Source organism: Gobius niger (genome assembly GCF_951799975.1).
Source record: "Gobius niger genome assembly, contig: SCAFFOLD_32, whole genome shotgun sequence".
Classification (NCBI taxonomy): Eukaryota; Metazoa; Chordata; class Actinopteri; order Gobiiformes; family Gobiidae; genus Gobius; species Gobius niger.
The window spans coordinates 235,741-256,970 of NW_027639254.1; the positions used below are offsets into that span (position 1 = coordinate 235,741).

General features: G+C 47.3%; 1 protein-coding gene across 1 annotated transcript in view; it reads left to right on the forward strand.

Moving 5' to 3' along the window:
- Positions 1 to 21,230, forward strand: part of LOC306982685 (pleckstrin homology domain-containing family A member 7-like) — a gene marked incomplete at both ends in the record, with an annotated part of 82,343 nt that overhangs the window by 15,066 nt on the left and 46,047 nt on the right. Inside the window, 8 exons of the mRNA XM_079583151.1 lie at positions 123 to 200; positions 640 to 883; positions 5,307 to 5,379; positions 6,126 to 6,226; positions 11,682 to 11,992; positions 12,063 to 12,227; positions 13,709 to 13,978; positions 14,049 to 14,123. Of these exons, the coding sequence (XP_079439277.1) occupies positions 123 to 200; positions 640 to 883; positions 5,307 to 5,379; positions 6,126 to 6,226; positions 11,682 to 11,992; positions 12,063 to 12,227; positions 13,709 to 13,978; positions 14,049 to 14,123 (1,317 nt within the window). The remainder of the gene's footprint in view (positions 1 to 122; positions 201 to 639; positions 884 to 5,306; positions 5,380 to 6,125; positions 6,227 to 11,681; positions 11,993 to 12,062; positions 12,228 to 13,708; positions 13,979 to 14,048; positions 14,124 to 21,230) is intronic.

A 21,230-nucleotide genomic window follows, 5' to 3' on the forward strand; every position in this document is an offset into this window, starting at 1 on the left:
TGCCTGAGATTTCACTGATTATAATAATAATAATAATCACTGTGAGTCACTGAGATCAGACCCAGGGCCGAAGCTTTACGCCGTCGTCTGGACCGGGCTGATGTTAAATGTTTGTGTTTCAGTCACAACGAGCGGAGGACGACCTTCACCCACCCCCAGGCTGGACTCTGCGCCGACCACAGCTTCATCCTGAGGGAGCTGTGAGTACTACAAATACTACAAATACTACAAATACTACACATACTACTGACAATACTACAACACTTCAAATATTACTACCACTACGAGCGGCGCCGGTGAAGTGAAAGACTGTTACAAACTCAACAGAGACAAGTCAGACCAACAAACGGGGAAACAGCGCCCCCAGTTTGACACTGGTGGACACACAGTGAACTGCACCCCCACTTAAGGGCTTCACTTTGAGAATGAGCGGGAAAAGTTAAAGTCAGTGTTAAAGCAGGTCAGGATTTAAACTAAAATAGCACGCACTCTCCTGAACTGCGGCGCCACCTGGAGGGCAAAAGGATTCCATCATTAGAGGTGATTAAATCAATATGTACAGACACAAACCACAGTAAATGTTGTAATGAATCAGTCCCCGGTCCAGTCGTAGCTCTGACGTTTCGTTTGTTTTCCCAGAGTTCCTCAGTCCAGAGCCATGTCCAAACCGGAGCTGTCCACGCCGGGCGCCGCGTCCGGCCTCAAAGCGGTAAAAACTCTTCAAACGGGCGCCGTGTGGGGTCAGCGAGGTCAGACAGAAACTAAAGCCCGCCTCTTGTTTCAGGCTCGAGGGGTCAAAGTTCACAGCTTCGGGAAACGGCAGCTTTCGGTCCGACGGAACCTCAGCGTGAGCGTGGAGCGGCGCGGCTGGCTCTGCAAACAGGTGACGTCATCCGCATAACCTCAGTGACGTCATAACCCTCAGTGACGTCATCCGCATAACCTCAGTGACGTCATAACCCTCAGTGACGTCATCCGCATAACCTCAGTGACGTCATAACCTCAGTGACGTCATCCGCGTAACCTCAGTGACGTCATCCGCATAACCTCAGTGACGTCATCCGCATAACCTCAGTGACGTCATACACATAACCTCAGTGACGTCATAACCTCAGTGACATCATACACATAACCTCAGTGACATCATACACATAACCTCAGTGACGTCATACACATAACCCTCAGTGACATCATACACATAACCTCAGTGACATCATACACATAACCTCAGTGACATCATACACATAACCTCAGTGACATCATACACATAACCCTCAGTGATATCATACACATAACCCTCAGTGACATCACACACATAACCCTCAGTGACATCACACACATAACCCTCAGTGACATCACACACATAACCCTCAGTGACATCATACACATAACCCTCAGTGACATCACACACATAACCCTCAGTGACATCATACACATAACCCTCAGTGACATCACACACATAACCCTCAGTGACATCACACACATAACCCTCAGTGACATCACACACATAACCTCAGTGACATCACACACATAACCCTCAGTGACATCACACACATAACCTCAGTGACATCACACACATAACCCTCAGTGACGTCATACACATAACCCTCAGTGACATCACACACATAACCCTCAGTGACATCACACACATAACCCTCAGTGACATCATACACATAACCCTCAGTGACATCATACACATAACCCTCAGTGACATCACACACATAACCCTCAGTGACATCACACACATAACCCTCAGTGACATCACACACATAACCCTCAGTGACATCACACACATAACCTCAGTGACATCACACACATAACCCTCAGTGACATCACACACATAACCCTCAGTGACATCACACACATAACCCTCAGTGACATCATACACATAACCCTCAGTGACATCACACACATAACCTCAGTGACATCATACACATAACCCTCAGTGACGTCACACACATAACCTCAGTGACATCATACACATAACCCTCAGTGACATCACACACATAACCTCAGTGACATCACACACATAACCCTCAGTGACATCATACACATAACCCTCAGTGACGTCACACACATAACCTCAGTGACATCACACACATAACCCTCAGTGACATCACACACATAACCCTCAGTGACATCACACACATAACCCTCAGTGACATCACACACATAACCCTCAGTGACATCACACACATAACCCTCAGTGACATCACACACATAACCCTCAGTGACGTCACACACATAACCCTCAGTGACATCACACACATAACCCTCAGTGACATCACACACATAACCCTCAGTGACATCACACACATAACCCTCAGTGACATCACACACATAACCCTCAGTGACATCACACACATAACCTCAGTGACATCATACACATAACCCTCAGTGACATCACACACATAACCCTCAGTGACATCACACACATAACCCTCAGTGACATCACACACATAACCTCAGTGACATCACACACATAACCCTCAGTGACATCATACACATAACCCTCAGTGACATCACACACATAACCCTCAGTGACATCATACACATAACCCTCAGTGACATCACACACATAACCCTCAGTGACATCATACACATAACCCTCAGTGACATCACACACATAACCCTCAGTGACATCACACACATAACCCTCAGTGACATCACACACATAACCCTCAGTGACATCACACACATAACCTCAGTGACATCACACACATAACCCTCAGTGACATCACACACATAACCCTCAGTGACATCACACACATAACCCTCAGTGACATCACACACATAACCCTCAGTGACATCACACACATAACCCTCAGTGACGTCACACACATAACCCTCAGTGACATCACACACATAACCCTCAGTGACATCACACACATAACCCTCAGTGACATCACACACATAACCCTCAGTGACATCACACACATAACCCTCAGTGACATCATACACATAACCTCAGTGACATCATACACATAACCCTCAGTGACATCACACACATAACCCTCAGTGACGTCACACACATAACCCTCAGTGACATCATACACATAACCCTCAGTGACATCATACACATAACCCTCAGTGACATCACACACATAACCCTCAGTGACATCACACACATAACCTCAGTGACATCATACACATAACCCTCAGTGACATCACACACATAACCTCAGTGACATCATACACATAACCCTCAGTGACATCACACACATAACCCTCAGTGACATCACACACATAACCCTCAGTGACGTCACACACATAACCCTCAGTGACGTCACACACATAACCTCAGTGACATCACACACATAACCCTCAGTGACATCACACACATAACCCTCAGTGACATCACACACATAACCCTCAGTGACATCATACACATAACCTCAGTGACGTCACACACATAACCCTCAGTGACATCATACACATAACCCTCAGTGACATCACACACATAACCCTCAGTGACATCACACACATAACCTCAGTGACATCATACACATAACCCTCAGTGACATCACACACATAACCCTCAGTGACATCACACACATAACCCTCAGTGACATCACACACATAACCCTCAGTGACATCATACACATAACCTCAGTGACATCATACACATAACCCTCAGTGACATCATACACATAACCCTCAGTGACATCATACACATAACCCTCAGTGACATCATACACATAACCCTCAGTGACATCACACACATAACCTCAGTGACATCACACACATAACCCTCAGTGACATCACACACATAACCTCAGTGACATCACACACATAACCTCAGTGACATCATACACATAACCTCAGTGACATCACACACATAACCCTCAGTGACATCACACACATAACCCTCAGTGACATCATACACATAACCTCAGTGACATCATACACATAACCCTCAGTGACATCATACACATAACCCTCAGTGACATCATACACATAACCCTCAGTGACATCATACACATAACCCTCAGTGACATCATACACATAACCCTCAGTGACATCATACACATAACCCTCAGTGACATCATACACATAACCCTCAGTGACATCATAACCTCAGTGACGTCACACACATAACCCTCAGTGACATCATACACATAACCTCAGTGACATCATACACATAACCCTCAGTGACATCATACACATAACCTCAGTGACATCATACACATAACCCTCAGTGACATCATACACATAACCCTCAGTGACATCACACACATAACCTCAGTGACATCACACACATAACCCTCAGTGACATCATACACATAACCCTCAGTGACATCATACACATAACCCTCAGTGACATCATAACCTCAGTGACGTCACACACATAACCCTCAGTGACATCACACACATAACCCTCAGTGACATCACACACATAACCCTCAGTGACGTCACACACATAACCCTCAGTGACGTCATACACATAACCCTCAGTGACATCACACACATAACCCTCAGTGACATCACACACATAACCCTCAGTGACATCACACACATAACCCTCAGTGACATCACACACATAACCCTCAGTGACATCACACACATAACCCTCAGTGACATCACACACATAACCCTCAGTGACATCACACACATAACCCTCAGTGACATCATACACATAACCCTCAGTGACATCACACACATAACCCTCAGTGACATCATACACATAACCCTCAGTGACATCACACACATAACCCTCAGTGACGTCACACACATAACCCTCAGTGACATCATACACATAACCCTCAGTGACATCACACACATAACCCTCAGTGACATCATACACATAACCCTCAGTGACATCATACACATAACCCCTGGTGTTTGTTTTCCAGGACGGGGGGGTTGTTGTGTTTATATATATATATATATATAAATATGTATATTATTGATATATATGACTGTGTTTTCAGGATGGGCGGGGCTATTGTGTTTATATATATATATATGTTACAGGATGGGCGGGGCTATTGTGTTTATATATATATATATATGTTACAGGATGGGCGGGGCTATTGTGTTTATATATATATATGTTACAGGATGGGCGGGGCTATTGTGTTTATATATATATATGTTACAGGATGGGCGGGGCTATTGTGTTTATATATATATATGTTACAGGATGGGCGGGGCTATTGTGTTTATATATATATATGTTACAGGATGGGCGGGGCTATTGTGTTTATATATATATATGTTACAGGATGGGCGGGGCTATTGTGTTTATATATATATATGTTACAGGATGGGCGGGGCTATTGTGTTTATATATATATATGTTACAGGATGGGCGGGGCATGCGTCTCTGGAAGAGGAAGTGGTTCGTTTTGTCCGATTTCTGTCTTTTCTATTACAAAGGTACGAAACATGAAACACATGAAATCATGAAACTGGATTAAATCTGTCAAATAAACATTTATTAAGTTTTTTTCAGCATAAATAGAAAGTTTTTGAGTTGAAATGATTTGCTTCTTGTTGTGTCTGAAATCTGACATTTCCCCCAATCCTGTGAAAAAATATTCACTGATTTAGTATTGTTTTTTGGCATACTGTAGTACTGCAGTACTGCAGTACTCCTACTACTGTGTACAGCTCATACTGCAGTACTGCAGTACTCATACTACACAGTAGTAGATGTCACTGCAGTATGAGCTGTACACAGTAGTAGGAGTACTGTAGTACTGCAGTACTCTCTAACTCTGACCATGTGAGAAAAGTCTACTCAAAGTCCTTCAGATATTTATATCTGGTCCTGGGTTCAAGTCTGAGACCTCGAGTCCTGACGTTATAGGAAGTTTCTTTAGGAGAGAGACCAGGGACCCGAGACTCAGACCCGAGACTGAGTCTCGGGTCTGAGTCTCGGGTCTCGGGTCTCGAGTCTCAGGTCTGAGTCTCAGTCTTTGGTCCTCAGGTCCAAACTGAAGCGACCTCTTTCTGAGGTCGTCTCAGAGGAATGTGTCGCTGCACGAGGCGCTAATCTTAGTCTGACACTTACCGTTATCTGCCCCGCCCCCTCACTCTGCCCCGCCCCCTCACTCTGCCCCGCCCCCTCGCTCTGCCCCGCCCCCTCGCTCTGCCCCGCCCCCTTGCTCTGCCCCCCCCAGACAGCAGAGAGCAGACCGTCCTGGGCTCCATCCCACTGCCCAGTTATGAGGTGAGTCCAGTGGGAGCGGACGACCACATCAGCCGCAAGTTCACCTTCAAGGTAAGAACCAACTTCTACTACTGCTGCTACGAGTACTAGTACTACTACTACAAGTACTACTGCTCCTGCTACTACGAGTACTATCACTCCTGCTACTACGAGTACTACTGCTCCTGCTACTACGAGTACTAGTACTCCTGCTACTACGAGTACTACTGCTCCTGCTACTACGAGTACTAGTACTCCTGCTACTACGAGTACTACTGCTCCTGCTACTACGAGTACTAGTACTCCTGCTACTACGAGTACTACTACTCCTGCTACTACGAGTACTACTGTCTCCCGTTTTGGCCTGAAGTCTCGTCTCTGTTTCACGTTGTGGAGACGGAAAAGCCGCGTCTCCCAGAAAAGCGATCTAGCGTTTAAACCTTTCTGTCCAGCAGGGGGCAGCAGAGGTGAGCTTCTACACCCTGTGGCTTCTGGGAAACTCCACTTCCTCAGACTCAGAAAGTGGCTCTGACTCTGAGCTCAGGAATAGCCTCTCCTGGGTATGAACATGACGTCCCTTAGACTCCTCTGTGTTCTGGGACAATGTCAAAGATAAGCTCCTTCTCTGGCCTCTGTCTGAGATAAGGCCCTGTACTGCGCCTGAGGGGGGCGCTCTGCCTGAGATAAGGCCCTGTACTGCGCCTGAGGGGGGCGCTCTGTCTGAGATAAGGCCCTGTACTGCGCCTGAGGGGGGCGCTCTGCACAGTCTCTCCTGAGGGGGGCGCTCTGCACAGTCTCTCCTGAGGGGGGCGCTCTTTCTGAGATAAGGCCCTGTACTGCGCCTGAGGGGGGCGCTCTGTCTGAGATAAGGTCCTGTACTGCGCCTGAGGGGGGCGCTCTTTCTGAGATAAGGTCCTGTACTGCGCCTAAAGGGGGGGCGCTCTGCACAGTCGCTCCTGAGGGGGGCGCTCTGCAGAGTCGCTCCTGAGGGGGCGCTCTGCAGAGTCGCTCCTGAGGGGGGCGCTCTGCAGAGTTGCTCAGAGATTTGTGTCGAGAATGTGGTTCACGTCTAAACTTCCTCTTGTTCTTTTTAATGTGTCGTCTGTTTGTCCCGCCTCCGATTGGACCGCCCCCCCCTGAGTTTTGTCCAATGGTGTCACTCGCTCCGTTTGAACATCCAATGAGAGCGCTTCGTTTGAGTAGGTACCGCCCCCTCAGAACCTGCTGCACCAATCACTGCATGTCCTGGAGCTGTGCCGGGTGTGGGAGTGATTTCCCTGTGATTTTGGTGATTTCTGGTGAACTCGTGGTGTGTCTGGTTCATACGGGAACTTATGGCATTCATTTGAATTATTAGTTTCTGTTTACACAAGAAAAGATTCTGTTTTCATGCCCAAAATAATCCTGTTTTTAGGAGTAAAGTTTCAGTTTTTTCACCAAAATGACTGAGCCTGAGATATGGAGTGAGAGTTAGGGACCGTCAATAAATGACTGAACCTGAGATATGGAGCGAGAGTTAGGGACCGTCAACAAATGACTGAACCTGAGATATGGAGCGAGAGTTAGGGACCGTCAACAAATGACTGAGCCTGAGATATGGAGCGAGAGTTAGGGACCGTCAACAAATGACTGAACCTGAGATTTGGAGCGAGAGTTAGGGACCGTCAACAAATGACTGAACCTGAGATATGGAGCGAGAGTTAGGGACCGTCAACAAATGACTGAGCCTGAGATATGGAGCGAGAGTTAGGGACCGTCAACAAATGACTGAACCTGAGATATGGAGCGAGAGTTAGGGACGGTCAACAAATGACTGAACCTGATATGGAGTGAGAGTTAGGGACCGTCAACAAATGACTGAACCTGAGATATGGGGTGAGAGTTAGGGACCGTCAACAAATGACTGAACCTGATATGGAGCGAGAGTTAGGGACCGTCAACAAATGACTAAGCCTGAGATATGGAGCGAGAGTTAGGGACCGTCAACAAATGACTGAACCTGATATGGAGTGAGAGTTAGGGACGGTCAACAAATGACTGAACCTGATATGGAGTGAGAGTTAGGGACCGTCAACAAATGACTGAACCTGAGATATGGAGCGAGAGTTAGGGACCGTCAACAAATGACTGAACCTGAGATATGGAGCGAGAGTTAGGGACGGTCAACAAATGACTGAACCTGAGATTTGGAGCGAGAGTTAGGGACCGTCAACAAATGACTGAACCTGAGATATGGAGTGAGAGTTAGGGACCGACAACAAATGACTAAGCCTGAGATATGGAGCGAGAGTTAGGGACCGACAACAAATGACTAAGCCTGAGATATGGAGCGAGAGTTAGGGACCGTTAACAAATGACTAAACCTGAGATATGGAGCGAGAGTTAGGGACCGTCAACAAATGACTGAACCTGAGATATGGAGTGAGAGTTAGGGACCGTTAACAAATGACTGAACCTGAGATATGGAGTGAGAGTTAGGGACCGACAACAAATGACTAAGCCTGAGATATGGAGCGAGAGTTAGGGACCGACAACAAATGACTAAGCCTGAGATATGGAGCGAGAGTTAGGGACCGTTAACAAATGACTGAACCTGAGATATGGAGTGAGAGTTAGGGACCGACAACAAATGACTAAGCCTGAGATATGGAGCGAGAGTTAGGGACCGTTAACAAATGACTAAACCTGAGATATGGAGCGAGAGTTAGGGACCGTCAACAAATGACTGAACCTGAGATATGGAGCGAGAGTTAGGGACCATCAACAAATGACTGAGCCTGAGATATGGAGCGAGAGTTAGGGACCGTCAACAAATGACTGAGCCTGAGATATGGAGCGAGAGTTAGGGACCGTCAACAAATGACTGAGCCTGAGATATGGAGCGAGAGTTAGGGACCGTCAACAAATGACTGAACCTGATATGGAGCGAGAGTTAGGGACCATCAACAAATGACTGAGCCTGAGATATGGAGCGAGAGTTAGGGACCGCCAACAAATGACTAAGCCTGAGATATGGAGCGAGAGTTAGGGACCGACAACAAATGACTAAGCCTGAGATATGGGGTGAGAGTTAGGGATCGTCAACAAATGACTGAGCCTGAGATATGGGGTGAGAGTTAGGGATCGTCAACAAATGACTGAACCTGAGATATGGAGCGAGAGTTAGGGACCGCCAACAAATGACTGAACCTGAGATATGGAGCGAGAGTTAGGGACCGCCAACAAATGACCGAACCTGAGATATGAGGTGAGAGTTAGGGACAGTCAACAAATGACTGAGCCTGAGATATGGAGTGAGAGTTAGGGACCGTCAACAAATGACTGAGTGAGATATGGAGCGAGAGTTAGAGACCGTCAACAAATGACTGAGCCTGAGATATGGAGCGAGAGTTAGGGACCGTCAACAAATGACTGAGCCTGAGATATGGAGCGAGAGTTAGGGACCGTCAACAAATGACTGAACCTGAGATATGGAGCGAGAGTTAGGGACCGTCAACAAATGACTGAGCCTGAGATATGGAGCGAGAGTTAGGGACCGTCAACAAATGACTGAGCCTGAGATATGAAGCGAGAGTTAGGGACCGTCAACAAATGACTGAACCTGAGATATGGAGCGAGAGTTAGGGACTGTTAACAAATGACTGAGCCTGAGATATGAAGCGAGAGTTAGGGACCGTCAACAAATGACTGAACCTGAGATATGGAGCGAGAGTTAGGGACCGTCAACAAATGACTGAACCTGAGATATGGAGCGAGAGTTAGGGACCGTCAACAAATGACTGAACCTGAGATATAGAGCGAGAGTTAGGGACCGTCAACAAATGACTGAACCTGAGATATGGAGCGAGAGTTAGGGACCGTCAACAAATGACTGAACCTGAGATATGGAGCGAGAGTTAGGGACCGTCAACAAATGACTGAACCTGAGATATAGAGCGAGAGTTAGGGACCGTCAACAAATGACTGAACCTGAGATATGGAGCGAGAGTTAGGGACCGTCAACAAATGACTGAACCTGAGATATAGAGCGAGAGTTAGGGACCGTCAACAAATGACTGAGCCTGAGATATGGAGCGAGAGTTAGGGACCTTGGATTGGGGTCCCTAGATGATTTCAAGATGAAACAAAAAGAAAAATGCTAGTGTTTTAGCATATTCTTGAGGGTAAAACAGCCCATTTGTGAAATTCCTTCAGTTATACAAAACAGTTTAAGTACATATTAACTTGATTTTTAATGTTTTTTCTGGCCTTAAAGCAGCATAAGAGTTTTACAATGGGGGCCCCGAGTTGTTAACGTGTCTTATTGGACTAAAACTAAATCAAAAGTTGTGACTGAAATGTCTAAAAGAGACTAAAATCATTAAAACTGACACTCTGAAATGGCCTCAGATCATTTAAATCTGTTCTCAGCTTTCATGTGGGAGCAGCTCCATGAAGCAGAGGAGCTTGGTTAAATGTGACTATAATGAATATTATAAAGGCAAAGGCCACTAAATTTGTTTACAATTATTCAACAAAATTTCGACTAAAATTAACCAAAAGACTAAAACTAAAATAAAATATGTTGACAAAATTAACAATGGTACTAAGAATCTAAAGTTGTTCGGGGTCACTGGGTCAAATGCCCATGAAGCTAATTGTTTTTCCATCTAGTAAAGTAATTTGTTGACGGCCCCTAAACTAAACTCAAAGTTCCCAGTGCTGATATTTGTTCTTTTCTCGTAAAAACAGGATTTATTTTGCTGATGTAAATACAGAAACTCTGCCCGTGAAAACATAAACTTGGATTATTTATTATTACGAACTGAAAGCTTTAAGTTTCCGCAGGTTGTGGCTTGTTTTTCTCGTTTCGGTGACGGTTTGTGATCATGTAAAAAAATGACTTTGTGATAAAACTGTGCTGCATGAGAAACATTTACTCTGAAAAAGAACCTTTAACCTCTGACCGAGCCAGGGGCGAACTGGGACTGAAAAACAGCCCTGAACTCTGACCAGCTTTACCCAAATCTAAAAGCTTCTCGGCTGGAGAGCAACAATGTAACACCTCATTTGAAAGCTGAGACCTACAAAGTGATTGCAATTTTTTGTCAAGTTGCCGCATTTTTTGTCATAGTTTTGTTGAATTTTTGTCACATTTTTGTTGAGTTTTTGTCACATTTTTGTTGAATTTTTGTCACATTTTTGTTGAATTTTTTGTCACATTTTTGTTGAATTTTTGTCACATTTTTGTTGAGTTTTTGTCACATTTTTGTTGAATTTTTGTCACATTTTTGTTGAATTTTTTGTCACATTTTTGTTGAATTTTTGTCACATTTTTGTTGAATTTTTTGTCACTTTTTGTTTAATTTTTGTCACCCTTTTTTAATGCTTTTTCCGGCACATTTTTGTTTTCTTTTCATCCTCTTTTTTTGTCGTTATTTTGATGCTTTTCTTTTTAGCTTTTAGATTTGAGTAAAGCCGACCTGTGGGGGTTCAGAGGTTCAGTGACTTTAGAGAACCTGTAGATGAATGTTCTCCTGTGTCTCAGGCGCGCCCCTCCGCCATGCGCACGCCCCCGCACCAACGCCGCGCTGGGATTGGCCCGCTCAAACGCAGCAGCTCTGTGATTGGCCGGTTCAAACGCAGCAGCAGCCCTGTGATTGGCCGGCAGGCGCAGCACCCCGGGATGAGGACGTACTTCTTCAGCGCGGAGACTCAGGACGACATGAACGCCTGGATCACGGCCATGAACCGAGCGGCCCGAGTCCAGGACGCAGACGCGCGGCCCGAGGGCCACAACGGGGTCCGCAAAGTCCACAACGGGGTCCACTGCGGCACCAACACCAGCACAGACACACGGTACTGATACTGTTTGTGTTTGTTTGTTTGTTTGTTTGTTTATTTACTTTGTGACTCTCTCGTTGCTCAGGCGTCGTGAGGTCCTGGAGCTGCTGGACTCGTCTCTCTCGTCGGACCAGACTCTGATCCACGAGGTCCAGCTGGAGCCGCTGCACAGAGTCCAGAAGAGTCCGGTCGTCGCGGTGACCACTCACCTGACCCCGCCCCCTCCGGACCCCGCCCCCTCTCAAAGCAGGTACCTCCGGGTCACGCCCTCAGCGAGCGCTCCAGATCCTGAGCCTCAGACCCGGACTGAGCCCTGACTCCGGGCTCTAACCCTGACTCCGGGTTCTAACCCTGACTCCGGGCTCTAACCCTGACTCCGGGCTCTAACCCTGACTCCGGGCTCTAACCCTGACTCCGGGCTCTAACCCTGACTCCGGGCTCTAACCCTGACTCCGGGCTCTAACCCTGACTCCGGGCTCTAACCCTGACTCCGGGCTCTAACCCTGACTCCGGGTTCTAACCCTGACTCCGGGCTCTAACCCTGACTCCGGGCTCTAACCCTGACTCTAACCCTGACTCCGGGTTCTAACCCTGACTCCGGGTTCTAACCCTGACTCCGTGTTTTAACCCTGACTCCGGGTTTTAACCCTGACTCCGGGCTCTAACCCTGACTCCTGACTCTAACCCTGACTCCGGGTTCTAACCCTGACTCCGTGTTTTAACCCTGACTCCGGGTTCTAACCCTGACTCCGGGCTCTAACCCTGACTCTGACCCTGACTCCGGGCTCTAACCCTGACTCCGGGTTCTAACCCTGACTCCGTGTTTTAACCCTGACTCCGGGTTTTAACCCTGACTCCGGGTTTTAACCCTGACTCCGTGTTCTAACCCTGACTCCGTGTTTTAACCCTGACTCCGTGTTTTAACCCTGACTCCGTGTTTTAACCCTGACTCCGGGCTCTAACCCTGACTCCGGGTTCTAACCCTGACTCCGGGTTCTAACCCTGACTCCTGACTCTAACCCTGACTCCGGGCTCTAACCCTGACTCCAGGTTTTAACCCTGACTCCGGGCTCTAACCCTGACTCCAGGTTTTAACCCTGACTCCGGGCTCTAACCCTGACTCCGTGTTTTAACCCTGACTCCGTGTTTTAACCCTGACTCCGGGCTCTAACCCTGACTCCGGGCTCTAACCCTGACTCCGGGCTCTAACCCTGACTCCGTGTTCTAACCCTGACTCCGGGCTCTAACCCTGACTCCGGGCTCTAACCCTGACTCCGTGTTTTAACCCTGACTCCGGGTTTTAACCCTGACTCCGGGCTCTAACCCTGACTCCGGGCTCTAACCCTGACTCCGGGCTCTAACCCTGACTCCGTGTTTTAACCCTGACTCCGGGTTTTAACCCTGACTCCGGGCTCTAACCCTGACTCCGGGCTCTAACCCTGACTCCGTGTTTTAACCCTGACTCCGGGTTTTAACCCTGACTCCGGGCTCTAACCCTGACTCCGGGCTCTAACCCTGACTCCGTGTTTTAACCCTGACTCCGGGCTCTAACCCTGACTCCGGGCTCTAACCCTGACTCCGGGTTCTAACCCTGACTCCGGGCTCTAACCCTGACTCCGGACTCTAACCCTGACTCCGGGCTCTAACCCTGACTCCGGGCTCTAACCCTGACTCCGGGCTCTAACCCTGACTCTGACAGTGACTCCGGGTTCTGACCCTTTGTTTCCTCAGGTTTGACGATCTGGACCAGAGTCCGATCCTCGAGCCCAACGGTATCGCCGCGGGAACTTACCAGACCAGCCCCGCCCACGACACACCCCCAGGAAGTGTTTACCGACCAGCCACGCCCACCGCCAGACAGACCACGCCCACGGGAAGTGCATACAGACAGACCACACCCACACCGAGACAGGCCACGCCCACCGGAAGACAGGCCACGCCCCCTAACTTGAGGGACCAGGTCCAGAACTGGGTGAAAGTGCAGAGGGAGGAGCAGCGGAGGTCAGAGGTCACAGCCTCAACCAGACCTGACCCTTTCACAAACTCTCTGTAAACTTTGTTCTTATTTCAGATCCAGCTCCAGAAACAGCCTGCACCGCGTGACTCCGCCCACACAGTTCAGCCCCATCGAGCCGCCGTATCACACGTGAGTACTTTTACTTTAAGTACTCCTACTACTGCTACTACTTCAGGCACCACTTGGAAATGTTTTAAAATCCATTCAGTCCAAACCACTTGTGGTTCGGATTCAAACCAGATGGATTCACTCACAAACGAGAAGGTTTTCTGACCCCAGAGATCAGGGCTGGGGACCGGCCCTTTAAGGACTCTCGGTTTATGATACCTATACTAAAATATTATGGCCGACAACCAGAAAACATTTATTCCATAAAATACTTCTTTTAAATGTGTCTCATTTATTTCACTTTCTCTGATCCCTTTTATTTTGCCGATTCCAGTAGAACTTAATATTTTTGTTGATATCATCGTTTAACGGTTCCCGAGTCGACAAACAAACTCTAAACACAGATGTTTCCTCAGATCAGCTTTATTTAGAGCCAGAGCATTTTACAGACAGTAGAGAAGAGGCTGTCAGTGTAGAGCTGCTCCAGACGCTGAGCCTGAGACTGACCCCGGCTCCGGGGCCCTGACCCCGGCTCCGGGGCCCTAACCCCGGCTCCGGGGCCCTGACCCCGGCTCCGGGGCCCTGACCCCGGCTCCGGGGGTCTAACCCCGGCTCCGGGGCCCTGACCCCGGCTCCGGGGCCCTGACCCCGGCTCCGGGGGTCTAACCCCGGCTCCGGGGCCCTGACCCCGGCTCCGGGGCTCTGACCCCGGCTCCGGGGCTCTGACCCCCTAGCGCCCGCGGGCCTTGCAGTTGTAGTAGCGGTTGACCCGCAGCAGGTCGTTGGCGCTGGCCTCCCTCGCGTTCCCGAAGCGGAGGTTGGGGTTTCTGCGCGACAGCAGCGTCGGCCTCCCGTTCTTAGAGAAGGCGAAACTGAAACAGAAGAGACGAGTCAGACCCGAGACACGAGGTCCGAGACCCGAGACACGAGACACGAGGTCCGAGACCCGAGACACGAGTCACTTCACTGGGTCTAAAGTGTGAGATTTATTTGTCGGTCTGTCCGCTGTCCTGCCGAGGTTTGGAGAGAGGGAAATAAAGATGGGTCTGTGCAGTAGTTTATGCAGTATTCTATGCAGTATTCTGTGCAGTAGTTTATGCAGTCGTCTTGGCAGTAGTTGTAGTATTCTGTGCAGTATTCTGTGCAGTAGTTTGTGCAGTCGTCTTGGCAGTAGTTGCAGTATTTGTACTCACTTGCTGTACTGCATGACGGATTCGAAGTCGTACGGCGTCTGGAGGTTGTTGGTGTTGTATTTGTTGAAGTTTCCCTCAAGTCCTGAAAGAGACAGACAGTTCAGCCAGATGCCCTTCCGCCCCCTGTACTCCTACATGTGCCCCCCCCCCCGTACCCCCCGCGCCCCCCCGTGCCCCCCGTACCCCCCCGTACCCTCCTGGATGTTCTCCCTCAGCACGCTGACGTAGTCGTCGCGGTCGGAGCGCGAGTGCTCGTGGGCGAAGCCGAGCGCGTGAAGGATCTCGTGTTGGACGATGGACGTGAAGATGCAGCCGTTTTTAGACAGAGAGATTTTCTGCTGACGCATCCAGTACTTCCTCCCTATGTACGACCAGCACCTGTACACAGGAGTACACACTATAAAGTACTTTACATGTACGACCAGCACCTGTACACACTATAAAGTACTTTACATGTACGACCAGCACCTGTACACAGGAGTACACACTGTAAAGTACTTTACATGTACGACCAGCATCTGTACACAGGAGTACACACTGTAAAGTACTTTACATGTACGACCAGCATCTGTACACAGGAGTACACACTGTAAAGTACTTTACATGTACGACCAGCATCTGTACACAGGAGTACACACTGTAAAGTACTTTACATGTACGACCAGCACCTGTACACAGTACACACTATAAAGTACTTTACATGTACGACCAGCATCTGTACACAGGAGTACACACTGTAAAGTACTTTACATGTACGACCAGCACCTGTACACAGTACACACTATAAAGTACTTTACATGTACGACCAGCATCTGTACACAGGAGTACACACTGTAAAGTACTTTACATGTACGACCAGCATCTGTACACAGGAGTACACACTGTAAAGTACTTTACATGTACGACCAGCACCTGTACACAGTACACACTATAAAGTACTTTACATGTACGACCAGCACCTGTACACAGTACACACTATAAAGTACTTTACATGTACGACCAGCATCTGTACACAGGAGTACACACTGTAAAGTACTTTACATGTAGGACCAGCACCTGTACACAGTACACACTATAAAGTACTTTACATGTACGACCAGCACCTGTACACAGTACACACTATAAAGTACTTTACATGTACGACCAGCATCTGTACACAGGAGTACACACTGTAAAGTACTTTACATGTACGACCAGCATCTGTACACAGGAGTACACACTGTAAAGTACTTTACATGTACGACCAGCACCTGTACACAGTACACACTATAAAGTACTTTACATGTACGACCAGCACCTGTACACAGTACACACTATAAAGTACTTTACATGTACGACCAGCATCTGTACACAGGAGTACACACTGTAAAGTACTTTACATGCACGACCAGCACCTGTACACAGGAGTACACACTGTAAAGTACTTTACATGTAGGACCAGCACCTGTACACAGTACACACTATAAAGTACTTTACATGTACGACCAGCACCTGTACACAGTACACACTATAAAGTACTTTACATGTACGACCAGCACCTGTACACAGTACACACTGTAAAGTACTTTACATGCACGACCAGCACCTGTACACAGGAGTACACACTGTAAAGTACTTTACATGTAGGACCAGCACCTGTACACAGGAGTACACACTGTAAAGTACTTTACATGTACGACCAGCACCTGTACACAGTACACACTGTAAAGTACTTTACATGTACGACCAGCATCTGTACACAGGAGTACACACTGTAAAGTACTTTACATGTACGACCAGCACCTGTACACAGTACACACTATAAAGTACTTTACATGTACGACCAGCACCTGTACACAGTACACACTATAAAGTACTTTACATGTACGACCAGCACCTGTACACAGGAGTACACACTGTAAAGTACTTTACATGCACGACCAGCACCTGTACACAGTACACACTATAAAGTACTTTACATGTACGACCAGCACCTGTACACAGGAGTACACACTGTAAAGTACTTTACATGTACGACCAGCACCTGTACACAGTACACACTATAAAGTACTTTACATGTACGACCAGCATCTGTACACAGGAGTACACACTGTAAAGTACTTTACATGCACGACCAGCACCTGTACACAGTACACACTATAAAGTACTTTACATGTACGACCAGCACCTGTACACAGGAGTACACACTGTAAAGTACTTTACATGTAGGACCAGCACCTGTACACAGGAGTACACACTGTAAAGTACTTTACATGTACGACCAGCACCTGCACACAGGAGTACACACTGTAAAGTACTTTACATGTAGGACCAGCACCTGTACACAGGAGTACACACTGTAAAGTACTTTACATGTACGACCAGCACCTGTACACAGTACACACTGTAAAGTACTTTACATGTACGACCAGCACCTGTACACAGTACACACTATAAAGTACTTTACATGTAGGACCAGCACCTGTACACAGGAGTACACACTATAAAGTACTTTACATGTACGACCAGTACCTGTACACAGGAGTACACACTATAAAGTACTTTACATGCACGACCAGCACCTGTACACAGTACACACTGTAAAGTACTTTACATGTAGGACCAGCACCTGTACACAGGAGTACACACTATAAAGTACTTTACATGTACGACCAGTACCTGTACACAGGAGTACACACTGTAAAGTACTTTACATGTACGACCAGCACCTGTACACAGTACACACTGTAAAGTACTTTACATGTAAGACCAGCACCTGTACACAGGAGTACACACTATAAAGTACTTTACATGTACGACCAGTACCTGTACACAGGAGTACACACTGTAAAGTACTTTACATGTACGACCAGCACCTGTACACAGTACACACTGTAAAGTACTTTACATGTACGACCAGCACCTGTACACAGTACACACTGTAAAGTACTTTACATGTACGACCAGCACCTGTACACAGGAGTACACACTGTAAAGTACTTTACATGTACGACCAGCACCTGTACACAGGAGTACACACTATAAAGTACTTTACATGTAGGACCAGCACCTGTACACAGTACACACTGTAAAGTACTTTACATGTAAGACCAGCACCTGTACACAGGAGTACACACTATAAAGTACTTTACATGTACGACCAGTACCTGTACACAGGAGTACACACTGTAAAGTACTTTACATGTACGACCAGCACCTGTACACAGTACACACTATAAAGTACTTTACATGTACGACCAGTACCTGTACACAGTACACACTGTAAAGTACTTTACATGTACGACCAGCACCTGTACACAGGAGTACACACTGTGTTAGCCTGTTGTAGCCTGTTGCTCACCCTGAGCCGCTGTAGATGTACAGGTGGTGTTGTCTTTAGCCTGTTGTTAGCCTGTTGTTAGCCTGTTGTTAGCCTGTTGTTAGCCTGTTGTTAGCCTGTTGTTAGCCTGTTTTAGCCTGCTGTTAGCCTGTTGCTTGCCTGTTGTTAGCCTGTTTTAGCCTGTTGCTAGCCTGTGTTAGCCTGTTGTTAGCCTGTTGTTAGCCTGTTTTAGCCTGCTGTTAGCCTGTTGTAGCCTGTTGCTAGCCTGTTGCTAGCCTGTTGTAGCCTGTTGTTAGCCTGTTTTAGCCTGATGTTAGCCTCCTGTTAGCCTGTTGTAGCCTGTTGTTAGCCTGTTGTAGCCTGTTGTTAGCCTGTTGTTAGCCTGCTGTAGTGCTCACCCTGAGCCGCTGTAGATGTACAGGTGGTGTTGTCTTTAGCCTGTTTTAGCCTGTTGTTAGCCTGTTATTAGCCTGTTGTAGCTTGTTGCTAGCCTGTTGCTCACCCTGAGCCGCTGTAGATGTACAGGTGGTGTTGTCTTTAGCCTGTTTTAGCCTGTTGTTAGCCTGTTGTTAGCCTGTTGTAGCTTGTTGCTAGCCTGTTGCTCACCCTGAGCCGCTGTAGATGTACAGGTGTTGTTGTCTTTAGCCTGTTGTAGCCTGTTGTTAGCCTGTTGTTAGCCTGTTGTTAGCCTGTTGTTAGCCTGTTGTAGCCTGTTGCTCACCCTGAGCCGCGGTAGATGTACAGGTGGTGTTGTCTTTAGCCTGTTGTAGCCTGTTGTAGCCTGTTGTTAGCCCGTTGTTAGCCTGCTGTTAGCCTGCTGTAGTGCTCACCCTGAGCCGCTGTAGATGTACAGGTGGCTGTGTCTTTAGCCTGTTATAGCCTGTTGTTAGCTTGTTGTTAGCATGTTTTAGCCTGTTGTTAGCCTGCTGTTAGCCTGTTTTAGCCTGTTGTTAGCCTGCTGTAGTGCTCACCCTGAGCCGCTGTAGATGTACAGGTGGTGTTGTCTTTAGCCTGTTTTAGCCTGCTGTTAGTCTGTTGTTAGCCTGCTGTTAGCCTGTTGTTAGCCTGCTGTTAGCCTGCTGTTAGCCTGCTGTAGCCTGCTGTAGTGCTCACCCTGAGCCGCTGTAGATGTACAGGTGGCGGTAGTAGTACGTGGCTCTCCTGGAGATCTCGTAGAACCACACACAGGTCTGGTCCTGGATGGACTTCAGCGCCGCTCGGATCAGGGCGGCCTCGTCGGAGCCTGTGGCGAGAGCGAGATCAGGATCGGGATCAGGATCAGGATCGGGATCAGGATCGGGATCGGGATCGGGATCGGGATCAGGATCGGGATCAGGATCAGGATCAGGATCGGGATCGGGATCGGGATCGGGATCGGGATCGGGATCGGGATCGGGATCGGGATCGGGATCGGGATCAGGATCAGGATCAGGATCGGGATCAGGATCAGGATCAGGATCAGGATCAGGATTTATGGCTCTTAGTTTTGTTTGTGACTCACTGTATCTGGAGCTGATGTGGACGGGAACGAAAACCCGGTCTCTGTATTTGGGCCATTTACAAAACCAACAGGACACAGCGTTTCTGCGCCGATCCATCACGATGTCGCCCTCGAGCAGACGCCCCGCTGCAGGACAAATACTGTTACTGTAGTACTGTTACTGTAACTGTAGTACTGTTACTGTAGTACTGTTACTGTAGTACTGTTACTGTAACTGTAGTACTGTTACTGTAACTGTAGTACTCTTACTGTAACTGTAGTACTGTTACTGTAACTGTAGTACTGTTACTGTAGTACTGTTACTGTAGTACTGTTACTGTAACTGTAACTGTAGTACTGTTACTGTAACTGTAGTACTCTTACTGTAACTGTAGTACTGTTACTGTAACTGTAGTACTGTTACTGTAGTACTGTTACTGTAGTACTGTTACTGTAACTGCAGTACTGTTACTGTAACTGTAATACTCTTACTGTAACTGTAGTACTGTTACTGTAACTGTAGTACTGTTACTGTAGTACTGTTACTGTAACTGTAGTACTGTTACTGTAACTGTAGTACTGTTACTGTAACTGTAGTACTCTTACTGTAACTGTAGTACTGTTACTGTAACTGTAGTACTCTTACTGTAACTGTAGTACTGTTACTGTTACTGTAATACTGTTACTGTAACTATATATACTATATCCAGAAGGTCAGGACGCACCGACGCCATGGTTGGCTTTGGCGATGGCTTCACTCACGTCCTCTTCATCTGCAAACAACAAAACTGTGATTCTGGAGAGGAAGATGATTCTTGCATAATATGTGGTCAAACATATATATATATTTTGTCAGATGTCGCCTCCGGGCCTCCGTACTTATTGGCCGAGTTCAGGAGAAACTGAACAGATAAACCTTCACAATAATCAGATTATTTACTGACAGTTTGCGACTCCACTACATCTGGAAACACGGTTTTTACAGATCTGATTATGACACGTTATTGAGCTCAATAATCAATAACAAGGAATTACAATTTTGGCAGATTATTTATTCCAAAACTAAACCAGATCCAAACATTTTGGGCATTTTTCCTCATATATATATATATATATTCCCCTCGCACTGTCATGGC